Source organism: Ylistrum balloti, unplaced genomic scaffold, assembly GCF_031769215.1.
Source record: "Ylistrum balloti isolate Yb309-2 unplaced genomic scaffold, AGI_CSIRO_Ybal_v1 Utg371318, whole genome shotgun sequence".
In the NCBI taxonomy this organism is placed as follows: Eukaryota; Metazoa; Mollusca; class Bivalvia; order Pectinida; family Pectinidae; genus Ylistrum; species Ylistrum balloti.
In genome coordinates, this window is record NW_026782703.1 from 193,102 (window position 1) to 213,995 (window position 20,894).

At 34.0% G+C, this 20,894-nt stretch overlaps 1 protein-coding gene across 5 annotated transcripts in view; it reads left to right on the forward strand.

Annotated features, from left to right (window-relative positions):
• Positions 1-20,090, forward strand: part of LOC132561980 (atrophin-1-like) — a 95,457-nt gene extending 75,367 nt beyond the window's left edge. For 2 of the 5 annotated variants that reach the window (XM_060226701.1, XM_060226702.1), the window contains exons 7-11: positions 4,820-4,867; positions 6,133-6,236; positions 7,848-7,970; positions 11,617-11,640; positions 15,893-20,090. In XM_060226701.1, the coding sequence (XP_060082684.1) occupies positions 4,820-4,867; positions 6,133-6,236; positions 7,848-7,970; positions 11,617-11,640; positions 15,893-16,072 (479 nt within the window). In that variant the 3' untranslated portion in view covers positions 16,073-20,090. Of the gene's footprint in view, positions 1-4,819; positions 4,868-6,132; positions 6,237-7,847; positions 7,971-8,755; positions 8,765-11,616; positions 11,641-13,784; positions 13,822-15,892 lie in introns of all 5 variants that reach the window. The other 3 variants (XM_060226705.1, XM_060226706.1, XM_060226703.1) reach the window with 3 other exon arrangements.
• Positions 20,091-20,894: the final 804 nt, after the last annotated feature.

The following is a 20,894-nucleotide window of genomic DNA, read 5'->3' on the forward strand; positions in this document are numbered from 1 at the left end:
AATACCAAAACAGTTTGTCCTGAGCAAGTCTAACTACCACAAAATGGGGAATTCACAGAGCAACAAGGACCAAGGTAGGATGGGTTATCTGAAATACAAAATTTTATGTACTCAACAATTGTGTGTACTTGACGATTCCCTTGAAACTGTTAATATTTAACAAAGCTAGGGAGGTGATGGGAGATAAACCTGTGTTCTTGCTGGAGGGTTTTGGATGCAGTGAATTCATCAAGGTTGCTTGAAGGTATATCATCTTTGAAAAGTTTAATGTATGCAGGTGCTGTTTTTAATGTTATTGTGATCAACTTACTGAAATCTGGATGACATGTTTCGAGAGAAAAAATAAACTGTTCGGCCTCACAATAGAAGAACTAGTAGAAGATTTACCGATGACCTTCAGGTTTAACATGTGATCTTGCACATGTGCAGATGACCTTTGCATGACCTTTACATAACATGCATGCATTATCATATCTGTAAACTTAAGATTTACTTGGTACTTCATGTAAAAATAACTCCTTTGTCAGAATGACTGTTAGAGAAGTTTTCTCACATACCCATTAAGATTACAGTATTTCATATCACATACTAGATTTCTATATGTATGATGAAGGAGATTTTGGTATCAAATAGGTCAAACTAGATGAGAATAAGAACTTAGAAGGATGTGAAACTTTTGCAGTAGAGTGGAAGTGTTATGTGTCACAGAGCTGATGACCTTTATATGACCTTTTTCTGGTGTGTATATATACTTTTTTAACATGTATCTATGTGCATTTTGTTTTCAATCTATCTCCTCCTAAATGCTTGAGATAAAACAGAGAGGGTAAAGTGGAAACATGTATAATTAAATAATGTGCTTCAGTGTTTAGATCTATACGTCTCACCAAGTTACCATAGCAACATCATATGGTGTTTTTCAAAACATCAAAATACATTAAGTGAAGAGGTATTCCACACAATATTTGTGGACACAAGGTGTCTGAAAACTGCCAGAATTGTTTTTTTGGAGAAACATAGATGAAGAAACAAAAAACAATGTAGTGTGGTAATGTCTGTAATATAGTCAGGATTCAATGTTTTTTAAATCTAATGAGCTGCAAATATTTAGATATATTTTAAGTACAACTCAAAATGTGGTGGCGATCCGGAATCATCCTCATTATAGATTGACATGGTTCCACACAGCAGTTTCACTAATAGATCATAATGATAATTATTGTTTAAAACTTTGAGAATTTTTCCACCAACTGCCAACAGAATTTCCAGCTTCCTGACCACGGATCAGTCGTGTGCATCAGACTCTGATGCTTGGTTTCCATAGAGATAGAATATGTTGCTGTAACTTTGATGGAGCCTGTAGATATAGAAGAACCAATGATATGAAATCTCCATTAAAGAGTACAGGGATTAATGATGATCTTTATAATCAGTAGCACGTGTACCACATCAATATACATAGGATATCACTAATTTTACCAACAATGTTATTCACCTCTGGAAGTGCCTTACACCCATGTTCTTTACTTATTTTTAACCATAGTAGCAAGTTTTCTGAAGTAGAGGGGTCTATAATGAATTTTAAAAAACAGAACTGAAGCCAATTTGATCTAATTTCATTGCATGAAAACCCCCAAAAATCAATCATATTTCTGATTGAAAATGTCTGTAAAAACAGACTCGCATGTTTTTAATACTATTTTAAGGAAAGGTATATAATTATATATGACTGCCTTACATGTTTGTCTTCAATGGTGATCTTATAAAGACTGGCCCTTTATTGTCCTCAGATTCTTTACTATATACAGAGACCATGATATAGCTCTGATCTCTTGGGTATCTCTGACTGAAGTTTCAAACAAGGAGTATTTAGTAGTAACAGTAATGGTAGTAGTAGCAGTAATGGTAGTAGTAACAGTAATGGTAGTAGTAACAGTAATGGTAGTAGTAGCAGTAATGGTAGTAGTAACAGTAATGGTAGTAGTAACAGTAATGGTAGTAGTAGCAGTAGCAGTAATGGTAGTAGTAACAGTAATGGTAGTAGTAACAGTAATGGTAGTAGTAGCAGTAATGGTAGTAGTAGCAGTAATGGTAGTAGTAGCAGTAATGGTAGTAGTAGCAGTAATGGTAGTAGTAGCAGTAATGGTAGTAGTAGCAGTAATGGTAGTAGTAACAGTAATGGTAGTAGTAACAGTAATGGTAGTAGTAACAGTAATGGTAGTAGTAACAGTAATGGTAGTAGTAGCAGTAATGGTAGTAGTAACAGTAATGGTAGTAGTAACAGTAATGGTAGTAGTAACAGTAATGGTAGTAGTAACAGTAATGGTAGTAGTAACAGTAATGGTAGTAGTAGCAGTAATGGTAGTAGTAGCAGTAATGGTAGTAGTAACAGTAATGGTAGTAGTAGCAGTAATGGTAGTAGTAACAGTAATGGTAGTAGTAGCAGTAATGGTAGTAGTAACAGTAATGGTAGTAGTAGAAAATTTTAGAAATTTTGAGGGATTATTTGAACATAGCATAATCACTTGTCAGTGGGTTTTTTCAATCAGATATGACCATGAGTACTATCCTCTGCTTGAATTTACTGCATGGTTCATTATTTTTATGACTTTTAAAAGAAATATTTAAAATAAAGAGGGATTGGTTTCATAGTTATAGTATCAAATCAAACATGGGATGACATTTTAAGATGGTTGCTGATGAGATCATTTCCATTAAAGGGATTCCAATTTCAAAGTTGGATTGTGGGGTTATCTGAGGTGTGTATGGTACATGTTTGCACACTGTACAATTTCAACACTCCTCAGACTTCAAACGGATGCTGATAAAATCCAAAGTGCAGGCCCTAACAATGGTAGCAGTCAGGATGATAACATGTTGTGTTTGGTCGCAGACTGCTTCAACAATTACTAATGTTACGTTAGATTTTGCATTTACACTCATTACTACAAGACCGGGAAATGCGACTTTTGATGCCAAAGTGAAAAATGCAAATGTTCTTCTTGTTCTACTCTCAATGTTATCAATCTAGTGGCTTTTAATTCATTAGCGATTTTAATGAAACTTTCTACCATTTAGAAATGTCAGCTACATTGTAGAACATTGTGGAACATTGTATGAGAATAAGTTTATGTTTTTGTGTTCTCAAGTCTAGGTTATCATTATATAGAAATTTAACGGGTTTTTTTGTAATTTTGATTTTTTTTAAAACTAATTTTCATGATGCAATACTTACCATAACTTTAGGGTGCTAACTTCAGTAATGGTTCACCAGACTGTCAGGAGGGTGGGATTTTTTAGTCTTTCGCTTTTGGGCTACAAAGAGGATGCGGGTACTGTATTTACGTGCTAAAGCATACTGAAGTTATGGTAATTATTACTGAAAGGAAATTGTCAAACAACAGTCCTTATTAATTGTGGAGAATGCATGAGTATTTTGTTCTACTATAATTGACATCATAATCACATACAAAGAAGAATTGAATTTTGTTGTAGAATAGGATCTTAATTAAATTTCATCATTACTATCTATGTATATACTTTGGAAAAGTTTCATTATGCGAATTCCCTGCAAAAGTCCTATTTGAATAATTTTACTACTAGAAAATGACTGCTAAAACAGTGAGGCTATCTACAAAAAGACACCTGGCCCCATTTTCATGAATTTCCCTAAGCATAAGGAAATCTTTACTATCATAGAAAAGCAGTACATGAGTTCAGGAAAAACATAAATTCAAGGAAATTTTCTTAAATTATGAAATGCTTTCCTATTGGGAATTTTGAGTGAGGAAAAATTCCTTAAGTGAAGGGAGATTCGTGAATCTGGATCGAGATCCCTGTAACATTAGTTTATGCTGAGCCTGGTAACAACTGGAGTCATAGTTCTTCTGATAAGATGCCCTTTTCATACTGCAGATATGTAAGAAAGAAATGTACTTCCCATTTGAAGAGGTAACCACAAGTCTGTAGTGAAGAGGTCTGTCTGTATCAGCTCACTTATAATCTTAGAGTAGGGAAGAGAGATCTGTATTGTACAGGCATGTAGGCCTCCATCACAGGAATGTGGTGTAACCTGCCCACATGTAACAACACACAGATAAAATCAGTGTAGTAGTCAATGGCCCAGACATGCACCAGATACATACCTTCTCTCTAGGAATTGTCAACTTTTTTTTCATAGATGTCTTAATTTATTTCCAATTTAAATTCTTTATCAACAGAAAGATATGTTTGGAGGTATGGGATGGATGTGTTATTTCTGTACACACATGTTGAAAAATTGATGTAAAGTGTTTACAATAGCTGTAAACAAATGGAGGATTTTTGCCTTTTCTTCTCCAGTCCTGACAAATTCTAATCAATTTGCTTCTTACACATCTATTATCTCAGGGTTTTTTTTATTCCCCATCTCCAATTTATGTGGGACATATAAGGTTTGTGTGTCAAAAGATTTGGTTCATATCAATCCCATTATATCCTGATATCAAATTCTATTTATCAAGGTTTCATTGGTTAATGTTCAAGGGTCAAAGGCCACATTCAATAACTTGTGTAAATTGATCAAATTGATTTTTGTATTCATGTCCTGCAGACATTTTTCTAGTTTACCATATAAATTGTATGTAATGTTTAATTTACCTGATTACATCATCAGCTTTCTATCTACAAACATGCTTATGATATTTTCACTGTACCATCTGACATTTACAAAAATGAACCAAAACAGAAATCTTGTAAGTGGCAACAGAATCATTACTTTGAACTGTTAAACAGTTCGATTAAATTATTTTATCCCGTTTTCATTTCTTGTTTTTTATAGGTAGCAACTCCAGTCTTTCCAGCATGGAGATAGACTTGGATGAAATAGGTAAGTTATAAGTATCCAGACAACACATGGTCTCATAAGCAAAGAGACTTTGTCTGGTAATAGGTCAACTCATATCTATTGCGGTTCATGAAGAAATGCTGAAAAAGTAGGCCATTGTCCTGTAATAAGCTCTCTCGAGTCAGAGGTCATGTGTTTGAACTCTTGGTATGTTGTCCTGTAATAAGCTCTCTTAAGTCAAGGTAAGCTCTCTCACAGGTCATTTGTTTGAAGGTCATGTTGTTAATAAGCTCTCTTAAGTCACAGGTCATTTGTTTGAACTCTTGGTATGTTGTCCTGTAATAAGCTCTCTTAAGTCACAGGTCATTTGTTTGAACTCTTGGTATGTTGTCCTGTAATAAGCTCTCTTAAGTCACAGGTCATTTGTTTGAACTCTTGGTATGTTGTCCTGTAATAAGCTCTCTCTTGGTATGTTGTCCTGTAATAAGCTCTCTTAAGTCACAGGTCATTTGTTTGTTTAAGAACTCTTGGTATGTTGTCCTGTAATAAGCTCTCTTATGTTGTCCTGTAATAAGTCTCAGGTCAGGTCATTTGTTTGAACTCTTGGTATGTTGTCCTGTAATAAGCTCTCTCTTGGTATGTTGTCCTGTAATAAGCTCTCTTAAGTCACAGGTCATTTGTTTGAACTCTTGGTATGTTGTCCTGTAATAAGCTCTCTTAAGTCACAGGTCATTTGTTTGAACTCTTGGTATGTTGTCCTGTAAGCTCTCTTAAGTCAAGTCATTTGTTTGAACTCTCCTGTAATAAGCTCTCTTAAGTCACAGGTCATTTGTTTGAACTCTTGGTATGTTGTCCTGTAATAAGCTCTCTTAAGTCACAGGTCATTTGTTTGAACTCTTGGTATGTTGTCCTGTAATAAGCTCTCTTAAGTCACAGGTCATTTGTTTGAACTCTTGGTATGTTGTCCTGTAATAAGCTCTCTTAAGTCACAGGTCATTTGTTTGAACTCTTGGTATGTTGTCCTGTAATAAGCTCTCTCGAGTCAGAGGTCATGTGTTGGTCCTCAGGCTTTCTTCTCAGGGTTTTATCTCTGTGACAATGATGGTGTCCAGTTTTCTATGTGATGCTGGAAGTGTCCAGTTTTCTTGTGACTTTATATGTGTACACATCTATAAACGCTCTTTTATATCATTATGCATGAAAGCAAATTTCTAATATAATTAGTTTCTTGAAATATTCCTTATATTCTATTCAACTGTATCTCAATACAATAAAACATGTAAATATGATATGTTTTTAATTTACAGACTTCAGCCAAATTCCAGGTTATACCCCAATCAATTCTTCAATACCTAACTGGAAGAAAGACATGGTGGAAAAGAAGAACAGAGAAAAGTTAGAGGAATATTTGGTAAGTTTCTCATCAAGAAAAGACTGAAACTACAAACAGTTTCTTGTCATTAGTTCTCTATCATAATCTGAGAAGTCGTTCCCTGATAAACTGAAACACTTCATGATAATTTAAATAAATGAGCTCAAAAATGAAACCGCAAACACAATCATAGATTATGGAATATAAATTGAAGAAAAAACATCTCTTTTGGGGCCAGACATTGAAAATGGAGACATACAAGAAAAATTAGCTTATGAGAGAAGATATGAACGGTTGTGATGCAAGTTGGAAACTTCCAGTACATAGGATGAAATGACAATATCTATAACCTACATCAGGTTCTAAAAATAGATAAATAAATCCAGGTCTCAACATGCCTTGGATTTCCATGTAAACTCCCTTTTACATTGTAGAAGAGGTTATCACAAGACAGACCTTAAAAGCTGTAGTAAAGCTACAGTCATTACAATCTCAAGGTCTTGAGAATACAGCAACAGATGGCGTGAGAGTTATCTCCCTGGAGATACACTCTCGCATGTTAGAGTCAGGCACCATAAAACTGTTGTCAGCCCAATGAATAAGTAATGAGATACCAGATCATTAGCAGTTCAGGGAGGAAGTTACTGTTGTGTGATTGGTGAAGCTATAAGACAATTCAGGAAAACAAGTTGTTACCTAATAAACCAACCAACCATTAGACTTGATGTTATACATAATTCAAGGTTTTGTTGAAGTCTGCATCAAAGATTAAAAAATCAGATAGATTTTATCAATTATTCCACAGTACACTGTGAAGCATTATCTTCTTTCCTTTCCCTATTTCAACATTTGTTCCAATCTATTGATAAACTTACTCAACGACAGAGAAATACTGTATACAAAGGAAATTTTTGCCTTATTTCAATTCTTTCCCATTAGACCAATAGAAGATAGGTGAATGTTTGCTACTACAACAGAAATGATTATTTGTAGGTATTTAAGGTTGAATATAACAATGAGGAAAAAAAATAATTTTGATCCAAGTAACAAAAATATAACCTGGTAAATGTATCCCTGTTTACAGCACAATTGATGTCTGTATCATGTAAGCTTGAAATTACTTGCCACCTACCTGCAATCAAACCTGCAATCAAACCTACCTGCAATCAAACCTACCTGCAGTCAAACCTACCTGCAATCAAACCTGCAGTCAAACCTACCTGCAATCAAACCTACCTGCAATCAAACCTGCAATCAAACCTACCTGCAATCAAACCTGCAATCAAACCTACCTGCAATCAAACCTGCAGTCAAACCTGCAATCAAACCTACCTGCAATCAAACCTGCAGTCAAACCTGCAATCAAACCTACCTGCAATCAAACCTGCAGTCAAACCTGCAATCAAACCTACCTGCAATCAAACCTGCAGTCAAACTAAAGTTTGATGTTGTAATAGTGAGTGAAAATTCATACTTCAAAAGTGATAATATAACCAAGCTGAGGTTTCATCTTGACTGGATTTTTAATGGAATCATGTCAAAGCTGTAAAAAAAGAAAATATTTTATTTGAAGCTGACAAACATGCTTTGGTTTGGAGTTCATCATCATCAATGTATTGATTTTCCTTCAATATTAATTTCCCTTTCCAGACTGAGATGAGGAGGCGGAAAGCTGAAGAAGAAAAATGGAAAAATGTACCAGATTGGAAAAGAAAATTATTAATCGAAAAAGAAAAGGCTAAAAGAGAAGAGGATGAAATGAAAACAAATGCAGTACGTATATATATCTGTTGTTTCAACTCATTTTAAAAGCATGTTTAGTCCTAGGTGTCCTTCACCTGTTCAGGTGTATTATTCATCTAGAAAATCATTCTTTGTTTTGTGTCATCACTGAAAGTTTGTATCAGTGCCAGCCATTTTTTTCCAATCAATGAAGATTTCAATTCATAGTATACATTTCTTTACTGCTTCTTAAAGTATGTTCCATAACACCCCCTTCCCCTCCAACCCCCCCCCCCCCCCCCCATTCCCATCCCACCCCACCCCACCCCATTCCCACCCCCCCCCCCCCCCCCCCCCCCCACCCACCCATCCCCATTCCCACACCCTTCCCCGAAGTTTATCATGAAAATGAATAACTAACACAGTTTTAAGTGGTTTATTTTGTAATGTAACATAACTGTAGTTTCATATTTGATGTGATTATTTCTAGTGTCCTCATTTTATATCAATGCTGTCATAAAATCGTATATCAGAAATATTTCTGCTCCCGTGACATTACCATTGCCCCTTTGTGAAATTGAACACCCTGCCCAATAGTACACAAAATCTTCCCTCGGCAGAATCAATGTTGTATATTGGAGTTGGTCGAAAATAAAGCTGGCCTTCCCGTGAAAAGTTAGAAATTCTCCTGGAGAGATGTTACCATATTACATCAAATATGATCAATAATTAAAAAAATATACATTTTATCTATTGTTCAGTCGTTTTCATCCTCTGTTTTTAACATGATTTCATATCTAACATTAACTGTTATTTTTGGTTTGTTTCTTCATCAGGCGATCAGGGTAAGACTTTGTCGAGGAATATAATGTATCTTCCGCCTTTTCCACTCTATCACACCTTTCTCACTAGATATCTGCAACTTTGTGTTTCTGACTATATTCATCCCAGCTGACTGTCCAAGCTTGTAAAGCATGACATACTGGTCACATATCACCCAGAACAAGCTTTCTGATGACTGTCCAAGCTTGTAAAGCATGACATACTGGTCACACATCACCCAAACCAAGTTTACTGATGACTGTCCAAACTTGTAAAGCATGACATACTGGTCACACATCACCCAAAACAAGCTTTCTGATGACTGTCCAAGCTTGTAAAACATGACATACTGGTCACATATCACCCAGAACAAGCTTTCTGATGACTGTCCACACTTGTAAAGCATGACATACTGGTCACACATCACCCAGAACAAGCTTTCTGATGACTGGCCAAACTTGTAAAGCATGACTTATACTGGTCACATATCACCCAGAACAAGCTTTCTGATGACTGTCCACACTTGTAAAGCATGACATACTGGTCACACATCACCCAAAACAAGCTTTCTGATGACTGTCCAAGCTTGTAAAACATGACATACTGGTCACATATCACCCAGAACAAGCTTTCTGATGACTGTCCACACTTGTAAAGCATGACATACTAGTCAAACATCACCCAGAACAAGTTTACTGATGACTGTCCAAACTTGTAAAGCATGATATACTAGTCACACATCACCCAGAACAAGCTTTCTGATGACTGTCCAAGCTTGTAAAGCATGACATACTGGTCACACATCACCCAGAACAAGCTTTCTGATGACTGTCCAAGCTTGTAAAGCATGACATATACTAGTCACACATCACCCAGAACAAACTTTCTGATGACTGTCGATGTTAGTGAATTCTGACTTAATTCTGATGACAACTGATAAAGCATGTTTTGCATCGTTTGCTTATGACCATTATTGCTTTTAAAGCATGACCTATATATGACAATATTGAGTACAAGCATCTGAAATACAATCTAGATAGTGACATACTTCAATATGATATATTGTCATTTCATGTCTCTTTCATCCTGCTCTTTCATTTTCTTCCATCATGTGTGTTTTTGTCATCAAATCCTCTATTCCTTTAACCATATTTTCCGTTTGTATCATTTTGTCAACAATCATTTCTGTTTACCATTATCTTCTCTTTCTTACTGTCTTCATGTTTTATCGGCACATCTTTCACGTTCAACTGTCACATCATCAAGCTGTTAAAAGTGTATTGTCTTATATAGTCAGGTTATCAAATGTTGAACTGCAGCTGAAAAACCTATGTCATGTATACATACCACACCGTGGAAATTAATGATATCAATATTACATATTTAGCTTGTAATGAGACAGGATTTATCAAGGGGGTTTATTTTTCAGAAAAATAGAATAAAAGTGCACAAAACAGATATGTATACAACCATAGTTTGATTAATAATATGAAAAGTACATTCTTTGTAATTCAGGGTTTGATAGTGGGAAAAAAATTTGAACCATCAAAACAGAAACTTTCATTACAACATCCATTCATCCAGAAGTGAGAAGTGTTTTAGACTCATTGTCTTGTGGATTCTAAATCATTTAGTTCATTTACCTCCATAATCAAACATACTTTGACTGTACCACTTTGGCAAATCCTTTATATTATTCATGGCCTTTTCAATCAACAACTCACAGTGTCACCTTTTCGTTATACAAGATATGTTTGTGATCTGCTCTGTTAAAACTTCCCCACATGAAAAGAAAGGTCTTGAATGTCACTACAATGGCAGCACCATTTTAAGAGTTAAACTTTGATTTTGTGCGTGAAAGGAGTGATATTTGCAAAATGTATTTGCATGATTGCATCCTTTTGTTTTGTTTGTTTAGTTTTGTTTTTTATTAAAGATAAAAGTTGTAATTGTGTAACATCTGAAAGTGAATAAAAAAAAAGGTTGGAACAGTTAAGGGGTTAAGTTGACTTTTGAGGGAATATTGTAATATATTCAGTTCATTAAAAGAACATAGTTTATATGTTATGTGGGGTTTTTTGATACTTGGATCTTACCTATACAAACAAAAAGATACATATTACTTGATCTTTGAATTTTCTTTAAAAGAGCAAGCTAGGACTTTTTCTTATATCCATTAAATCACAGTATTTGGAATATTGAAAAATTGAAAGATCAGCCCAAACCAAGATTCTTCCCATTTCAAAAATGTTTCGATTTGAGTGAAAACTGTACAATGCTTTGTAAGATGTTATAGCTAGTTTTTGTTGACATATGTTAGAGTTTTGTCATATTTTTCAAGAGACATAAGTGAACATAGCGCTTTTCCATGCAAATCTATATTTAGAACAGCATACCCGAATAATTAATACTTTAGTTTTACTGTTTTCGTCCTTCTAGGACTCGTCATTGATACTAGGGACCAAAAATATTGAAGTCAACAGGGAGACTTAATAATTTGACAACATTAAATGTTGAATATCTATACAGTTACAAAATATGAATGATATTCTTTATCTTTGTTGTAAAAAGTAAATTTTTGTCAGCAGCATTTTCTCTTAATTTGTGCTAAATGTAATTTGTTTGTCTGTGTTTAATAGCAACTGAATGCTGCAGGAAACTAGAATTTTTGATATCACTTAAATACTAACAGTGTTATAAAGAAAAATTGTGTTGACATGTGGCGTTAATCGTGATGTTTGTATCTAACACTCTATATTACCTGAATAATTGTGAATGTCTTATAGAAATTCTGATGATGGTGAATTAGAATAATTCATTAATAAGTAGAGTTTGGCATGAACTAACAGACATATGTGATCGTCTTGTTTTTCAGGAGCAAGAAGAACGAAGAAGAAAAGTAAGCATGTCTTGTTTTACTAACTCTGTCCCTCCTTTGATTTTCACCGACCATTTTCTGATGTGGCAATTTTTCCCTTACAGCTACATTTAAAGGGACATGTCCCCTTGTCATTTTATTATCTTTACACTATTGTTTCAGTTTTATATTGAAAATTAGACAAATAATAAATGAGAGTAAAAGTCACTTTATTTCAATATAATTTAATATCGTAATGTTTGTTCTACAATAATCCCACATAGATGGATGATTTATCTCTACCAGCAATTGTCTGATTGGGTCTAGGACAAAACATAATATACGCCATTTGTAAATCTGAGTGAAAAAGAAGTATGATAATAAATACATTAAAGTTGAGAAGATGTGAAAATACAAATTGTTCCTTTCTTCATGCTTTGGGAAATTTGGGCCAGCTCATAATTCATTGTTTATTTTCCATAATTTTCAGTTTGTTTTAAATAAGTTTATAAAAGATATACCACAGTTTTGTTCTACAATATGTTCACCTTTAGTCCTTTTACAATTTCTTCTCATAGTAACATAGCAAGAAATTCCATAAGTATTTCCTACCTGTGACTTTGTACCTGTGTGAAGGTGATGAGTCCCCGACATGTAGAGTTTATCCAGTGAAAGGTTGTCCTACATTGTGATATTTTACCCTGTTCATATAGGAATTCTGTCCAACGAGTGTTTCGCCCATGCGGTTTTGTTACCTCATCCTTATTAGACCTCTATTCACATCACAACACATAGCATCCATTCAACACTTGTCAAGAATTACACCTGCACTTCACAATGAACAATTCAATTTGATATTATGTATGTCTTTAGTCTTCTTGAAAAATTGATACTGTGCACCTGTACAGTCTGATGGTGAAATTGTCAGCTGACGTCCACATGCATGCAAGTGTTATACTTTATTCATCACCAGGCAAAAGAGAAAAAGAAGATTCGGATTCTCTCCGATGCGGAGATTTTGGAAAGAACAAATGCAAAGATCAGTCCTGAACAACAGCCTGTCACTCCGGTACTTTATTAAAACATGTATCTGTGGAATACTAAATTATATACTTAGTATCTGTAAACCTTTATGTTACTACAATATCAAAAATTTAGATAATTGAAAAAATCAGGTTTAAGGTTATGAAACAAGATCATTTAACTACGAAAATCCTGAACTGTTCTTACTTAAACATTATATATTTACATGAGAATCTTTGGTGAAGGATCAAGTGAAGACAATTTGTTACAAGATGTATAACCACAGGTGGCGGTGTTGAATAAGTGATTTACCTTCTTTTAGATGATTCTTACCTTTATTCATCTCTAGGTTAAAGAGGTGAAGCCTATCGTTACATCACCGGAAAAGGAGGTGAAGGCCGTAGAGCCTAGTTCACAAACCATCAGTCCCGCTCAACCTCCAATCACACCGGTATATTCATAAAACACAAAACATTGTATTATGCAATATTATATAAAAGATGTACTCACAAATATACGGGTAACATTGGGTATATTTCCATAACTGTTATTTTTGTTGCGCGGTGACGGGTAACACTGGTTATATTACCATAACTGTTATTTTTGTTGCGCGGTGACGGGTAACACTGGTTATATTACCATAACTGTTATTTTTGTTGCGCGGTGACGGGTAACACTGGTTATATTACCATAACTGTTATTTTTGTTGCGGGTAAAGACAGTAGTAATGTTTAATCAGAAGTAGAGGCCCCTGTTTTAGTTCCTATAAACTTCACACCATATACTCAAGTTTTTGGAATACAATTATTGGATTTTAAGTGGTCTGTGATTGAATTAAAACACGTCTAGTCCTTAAAGCATGTTAATTACATATATTTAGAAATAACAAGCATTTTGATGCTAATATACTAACCATTGCTAATCTTGAAATTATGCATTGAATGAAAACATATTTGAATGTAGTTCTTTATGTTAAATGGTAAATATTTATTCAAGTATAATCCATAATTATTTTTCAAGTAATGAATATTCACAGTAAAATTATTAAGTTATGCATATTCATAACATGTTCGCTATGCATATTAAGTAAGATAAAGAAGTTATATATACCTGATACAAAATCTTCCTTACCTTACCTGCTTTCCTCCTTTATTTGTCATCAGGTAAAGGAGAAAAGGACGTCACTTATCTCACCTGGTGGTATTGTAAGACATATCATTAAAGCTCGTGTCCCAGTACTGCCACAAACAACTCTCTATAACATACCCAATGCTTATTACATCAGCACTTGCATGTTTCTTTACTTTTACAGCTTTCCCTTGAGTATTTGTTCATAAAATTGAAATATAAACCAACAATGCTAAGTATTGCTTTCCCAAAATGATAAACTAACAGATTAGTTAAAGAACTTTTCAGATTGTTTTATTTTATTTTTCAAGCATTGGAATAAATTTGTCTGTTTGGTCTGAACAAAGCACTTTTTCATCACAAGATTTTTTAACGGAAAATAGCTAAACAAATACTCAAGGTTCACAGCGGTCAGATTACTATTGTTTTATCATTATAATTTGTTATACATTTGTGTGTATACATTTCACATTTAATCTATTTATTTTACTTATTATTTAAATTAATGAAGTTTTCAAATGGAATTCTTTTTTTGTTTTGCTCTTCATGTTGTATTCACTGGAGTGGCACATGGTTTTGGATATACAATTTCATGTGTCGAACCTCTCCTGTATGAACATTCATGTGTTTAAACAAATCTTATCTTCCACTGGTTACAGGTTTTGGTTGGTATGATTTGATATCACAATGTCACATCAGATTTTAGAAATAAAAAGAGTGGGGAAAAAATCTCATATTATTCTTAACTTCCTACAACTGATAAATCTTTGTGCACTTGTATCTAAATACATATCCTTGAAATGTCAGTAATCTACAGTTTGTATTCTCCCAAAATTTTGTTTTACTATTCTAAGGTTGTCATCGGTCAAGGCTGAAGATCAGAGGACACATTTGACGACTACAAATTTGTCCAACTATGATATTTCTACATTGGAGCAGGGATATTCATGTCTTTCATTGTCTTAGTTTAATTATGGACTTTTGTCGATGTGCTTTGTTTCCCCCGCGTTTACACTTGAAGCTTTGTGTGTCGTGGTTATTTTACCTTCAATGCCTAGCGTAATCACTGGCTTATCATACTTCTCAGAATTAGCAGGAAGAAAAACTGTCAAACTTCATTTTTGAAGGCAGAGTGATGAGATCATTACTTTATTTTATTTTTGTAGTTATTTTAGCTACAGTGCCTGGCATATTGTTGGCTTATTGTACCTCTCTGAAACGGCAGAAAGAAAAAGGAAAATGGCCAAACTTCATTTTTGAAGGCAGAGTGATGAGATCATTACTTTATTTTTGTAGTTATTTTTATTTATATTTTTGTACCTCTCTGAAACGGCAGAAAGAAAAAGGAAAAGTTATTTTAGCTACAGTGCCTGGCATATTGTTGGCTTATTGTACCTCTCTGAAATAGAAGGGAGAAAATAATAATAAAAAAAAAAAAAAACGATCAAACTGTCTATTCGACAGCAGCATGATGAGATCGTAAACAGTGTCAACTAGATCTACAAGAAAAACAATTTTCAACTTTAGTCATAGTCAGGAATTATGTTATTTTTGTCAATGTCCATGAGTATTTGCTCAGATTGGCTCTCTCAGATGTCAGAGTAAAGTAATTTCTTTCAGTATGGAAAGAATTCTGTCCCTGAACAATGCATTGATGCAAGTGTGCCTAGTTTTATTTTTCTGGTAAAGGAATCACAGATATCTGGACAGGAGACCTACCACCGGGATGATGTATTTCATTTTCATGTTTCTCTATAGAAATGTGATGAAGATAAATGTAGGCAAAAAATGCAGAAATAACAACCTCAAAAATCTAATCAAAGCTACAATTTGCTTTGCATGGAAATGAAATTGCCTTTTTATCAAACTTTATCATATCTGTTTGGGATTATTCCAACAACAATGTACATGTTTGATATGCTGTGAATTACAACCAGATGAGTCCACTTTATATGAATCTTCAAAACAAAAAACAAAGCAAAAGATTATTCTTGAAATGTTGACAGTTAATGTGTCGGCTTTAATTTGATCCTAATTTTCAGAGATATTGTTGAAGATTTGGTGCAGGTAGTTTCTGCCAGTGAGGTACGAGACTGGATATGACATCGGCAAAAATTTAATTTGTTGATCTGTGTATTTGCAGCAAAAGGAAGAAGAGCAGAGAAGGAAGGAAGAGAAGAGACAACAGATAGCAGAAGAAAAAATGATGGAGGAGGAAGACGCTTCATTACCAGCATGGAAAAGGGAAATCATGAATAAGCGTGGTGGTGCACCTCGAAACTGGGGTGATGAACGGGAGGAGGAAAACGAAGCAGTACAATGAATCAGAAACTGTTGTATAATGACAATTTGTATGATAGGAACCATCATTACAGCTTCAGCCACTGATGTTGTTACTGTGGAATGTCGTGTCTTTTTACTGTGACATCAACATAAGTTACAAGTTCGTAAGGCAATGTCAGCCAACACATAGTTCTACATCAATGGTACAAGTGTGGCACACTTAGTGAACGAAATTTGTGTGTATGTGCAACATAGCCAGTATTATATTCTTACATCTTTGCCTTCAGATAACATGTCAACCAGTATTGCTTAGTTTGATGTTTTAAAATAAATTTCAGTTGAATCACTATATAAATTACAGTTCTGTAAAATAACATACAGGTTTACAGACACACTACCATCAAACAATGTATAACAGTTGTAAGGAAGCTTAAAGCCATATCTTTATCAATTTTATCTGGATGATTTTCCATTTCCAAACCAAACAGCAAAACAAATTATTGATTACAGTATTGTAATGAGATATGGGAGCACTACCAACAACAGTGGCTTTTAGTTTATTCAGATTTATTTTTGTAAAAATATATGGATGGTGTAGGTCCATGGCATTCATATGATTGTAACCAAAAACGTAAAGGTTCCATATGTGGCGGTAGTAATGTTGAAATTCAGCGTGACAACCCACTTCTATCAGTGTTATATTTCTGTAACTCAATAACGTAGCTGCCAAAAGTATGTGTATTGGGGAAAACTTAAAATGCTAATAAAATATTGGATATTTAAATCAATATTAAAACTTCCCTTGAAGGAGAAAAATGAATTAATATACTGTAAATTTGAATATTTTCATTACCTTATTCTGTATCTGCAGGGGTTCCTCTACTTCCTTCCACACAACCCCAATCAGACACCAGAATTAACATCTGGTTACGCCACCCCTGGTTAGATGACAAATATAGTGTTGCACTTCAATGAATGCAACAGTTTTGTGAATAGTTAGTTGAGAATATGCGAATCGGGAGTAGTAACAGAGTTGTATTGCTTAACGGCTACACTGTCTGTGTATTACATAACTTGAATGTATATGTAAACTTTGAATATTTGGACAATATTTTGTGTACCTATTCTTAAAATAAAACAACATCTCAGTTTTAAATGTTGAGAAATCACCCTTACATTAAATGATTTTATATGTATTTATGTTATTGACGCAACGCTTATATTTGTGATATTTTTGCTTGGACATTTACCATAAAGATTTATGGTTTTTATGTAGCAACAGTGGATTTTCATGCTAAGGTTTATTGAACAATCAAAAGAGATGTTTGTGTATGTACAATATTATGAAACACATGGGTCTTTATGTCAAGAAATCTAATTGAATCAAATGTAATACAATTACATTTTACAAGATATAACTGTTGTAGTGATATCTGCCGTTTTATGACTGAATATTTTAATATGAATACTCAATGTTTCCGTGCAGAGAACATTTTTTTCATATGAACATTTAGATTTCTTTGTGTGGTTGAAAAGATAGAGTTAATTTGGTTCCACATATGTATCAGCTATGACACTATGTAAATTTAAATAGCTTATGTCAACAGTGACGATTACTGTTGGGGATTTGACTCAATAGAAATGATCGCAGCTGAAATGTCACTCAACAGATACAATCGCTGTTGGAGATATGACTCAATAGAGACATTTGCCATTGAAAATGTGACTCAACAGAGATGGTCAATGTTGAAGATATGACCCAACAGAGACAATCACTTTTGGAGACATGACTCAACAGAGATGATCACCGTTGGAAACAAGATGCAACAGAGACAATCGCTGTTAAAGATGTCACTCAAGAGAGACAACCGCTGTTGGAGATATGACTCAACAGAGACAATTGCTTTTGGAGACTTCGTTCAACAAAGACGATTATTGTTGGAAATGTGACTCAACAGAGAGGATCACTGCTGGAGACGTGACTCAACTGATGGAGATTTTAGATATTACTCGTATCTCAAGTGTGAATAATATTTAATCAATAATCAGCTGGCTAATTGAAAGAACAATGAAATAACTCATTTGTATGAAATGCGTATATTGCGTATGGTAGATCATGCATGTAACTCAATGTGCATTTCATCACGTAACACCCTTCATCATCAATCATCCGTATTGTTTTATGAATGTATGTTGCAGGGTGCTAATTACTAGTGTAGCTTTATATTAATTTTTCTGCTCCAGATGGTTTTTTTTTTTGCAATATTTTACAAAACTATCCGATATTAATCTTTTTTCCTTCCATGTTTTGAAATTTTACTAAGAAGATATTCAAGATGAGATTTTAAGTCATAATTAATATATTTACATAAATGCATTTTGTCTGGTCTGTCAGTGTTGATATTTGTATTATTAGTTTTGTTATGCGTTCTACTGGCGGGATATCGGTTACTAGTGATAATTCAGTACTGTTTACTCGAAAGATCTATTTTCAATCTGTTATGATGAATTCGAAATACGTACTTATGCTATTGGCACAAGGAAATTTACAAATGTATATTGGAAAAGTGTTTGCAAATCATTTAACTTTACAGGTAATCGTTGGAAACCTTATACATCAATATTTTGAAAAGTAAAAAGAGAATATTTTCTGGCTCCATTCATTATTACTACACATTTTAACCTAGAAAATAGTACACAGAGTTCATTTTAACTTGGTATACAATGGTGAACATAACATCTTTTGGACAATGTGAAGACAATCGCAATGAGAGTGGAAGAGTGTGTAGTACACATGTACTCAGCTGTACACTATCCTGATTGACAGTATCCTTTACTGAACGAAGAGTGATTGTCATGTGATTTTCAGGATACAATGATACATATGTAAACGATGCACTTTTCTGCATAGTATTACGTAATTATGCCAAGTATGTCGTTGTCTGACATGTTTTGACGATTTTGGTATTATTTTACATGCATAATGTATATTACGAGCTTTTAATGCTTTCTTCACAAGCAAGCAATTGCAATGTATAGGTATGTCTTTCTAATTTATTCTTTTGTATGCGTATATTTTGTTTCTGATGCTTTATACAAATATTTACAACTACAAATTATTCTTTTGTAAAGACTTATGGCTCAAGTCCATAACAATATATTTCAAATATGAAAATATCACATAAATTCTTAATATTATTCTTTATGGTTTAAGTACAAAAATGGTTTTCTTTGTTGGTAACTGTAGTAAACAGATCTACTTGATAAATCTGTTAAGATGATATGCTACCTTCCTTGGACATGTATTTCAATGTAAGCCATGTACGACAACATAATCTCGCTATACCATCATCACTTGTCTTAAGAAACACTTTCAATGATTTGGTAAGATATAGAATATGTATATAGAATTTAAGTTGGATTTTGAAATATGTTGACAGTTATCAAATTTTGGTAGTTTGATAATTTTATAAAAAAAACAAACATGTTTGAAATGTTTGGTAGCATACCTCCTTAATGACATTTACCATTTAAGATTTAATTGTAGAATTCTACAAGAGAACATGTTTGAAAAGTTTTGGTTGCATACCTCCTTAATGTAATTTATCAAATGTGTAGTGTTTATTACATTACCAATTGCCGTAGTTGTACAGTCATATTAGCATTTTACCGAAACGGAGATAAAATCTACTGAATTACAACCAACTCAAGGTTTGTTTAAAAAAAATTTTGGTATTTTGATTCAATGCCATTGTATTAGGGACATTCAGATTTTTACTTTTGTATATGTATGACTTGTGGGTCTTGTCGTTACATTTCATGAACGAAATTTCTGTTTACAGTTTATCCTCTTACACAAAGGTATATGCTCCTGGTTATTGTATCACTACAAGTGATATATTATTGTACAACTACTGGCGTGTTCGATTCTATCAGAGCGCCTTCTATATTAGTCTAGTACCTGTACCTGTGTAGCTGTTGAAGTAAATGAGAGATGGCACCGTCTCTGTGCAAGAATGCCCGTGATGCATTTTCGTAAATAAACAAAATCCATTAGAGATTGTATCTTGTGTTATCTGTATATATTGTTATCTAGCAGTACATCAATGATTATGTTGATACAAGTAGCATGTAATAATCATACCTACTGCCCTATTTAATGGAAGATACACTTTTACTTTTATAAAAATCTCTTTTCTTAAGAATTTTTCAAAATAAACAGGTTAAAAGCACCTTCCAATACCACATATGGTGCAAAAAAATGGATTAAGCAGCGTCTTTCTAGGACTCGTTACTGATGCTATACTCCCAAAGATGTCTGTGAAATTAATTAAACTGTGTCTTTCTAGGACTCGTAACTGATGCTATACTCCCAAAGATGTCTGTGAAATTAATTAAACTGTGTCTTTCTAGGACTCGTAACTGATGCTATACTCCCAAAGATGTCTGTGAAATTAATTAAACTGTGTCTTTCTAGGACTCGTAACTGATGCTATACTCCCAAAGATGTCTGTGGAAATCATAGAGAAATAAATACGTCTAGAACAGTAGACATTTGTTCTTCCTGATCCTTCTGGTTGAGCATCTGTTCAAGTGGACAAGACTAGTTCTGTCCCCGAAGCCATGACATACTAAAATCATTTAATGATACAGGCACTTTGTGCTCATTTCTTGTCGTTAGAATTACAATGGATGCACAATGACGGGTTCGGCCATTGTGAGTTTAATATGAACACATTGATATCATGCTGTCATATCCATGCCCTTGTGATAGGAACTATAAAAATGTCTGTCAGTTGTTCCCCTCATCCCTGGACATCATCTTTCTCACACTCTTCATATAAGTCTTGTTGTGATGTGAA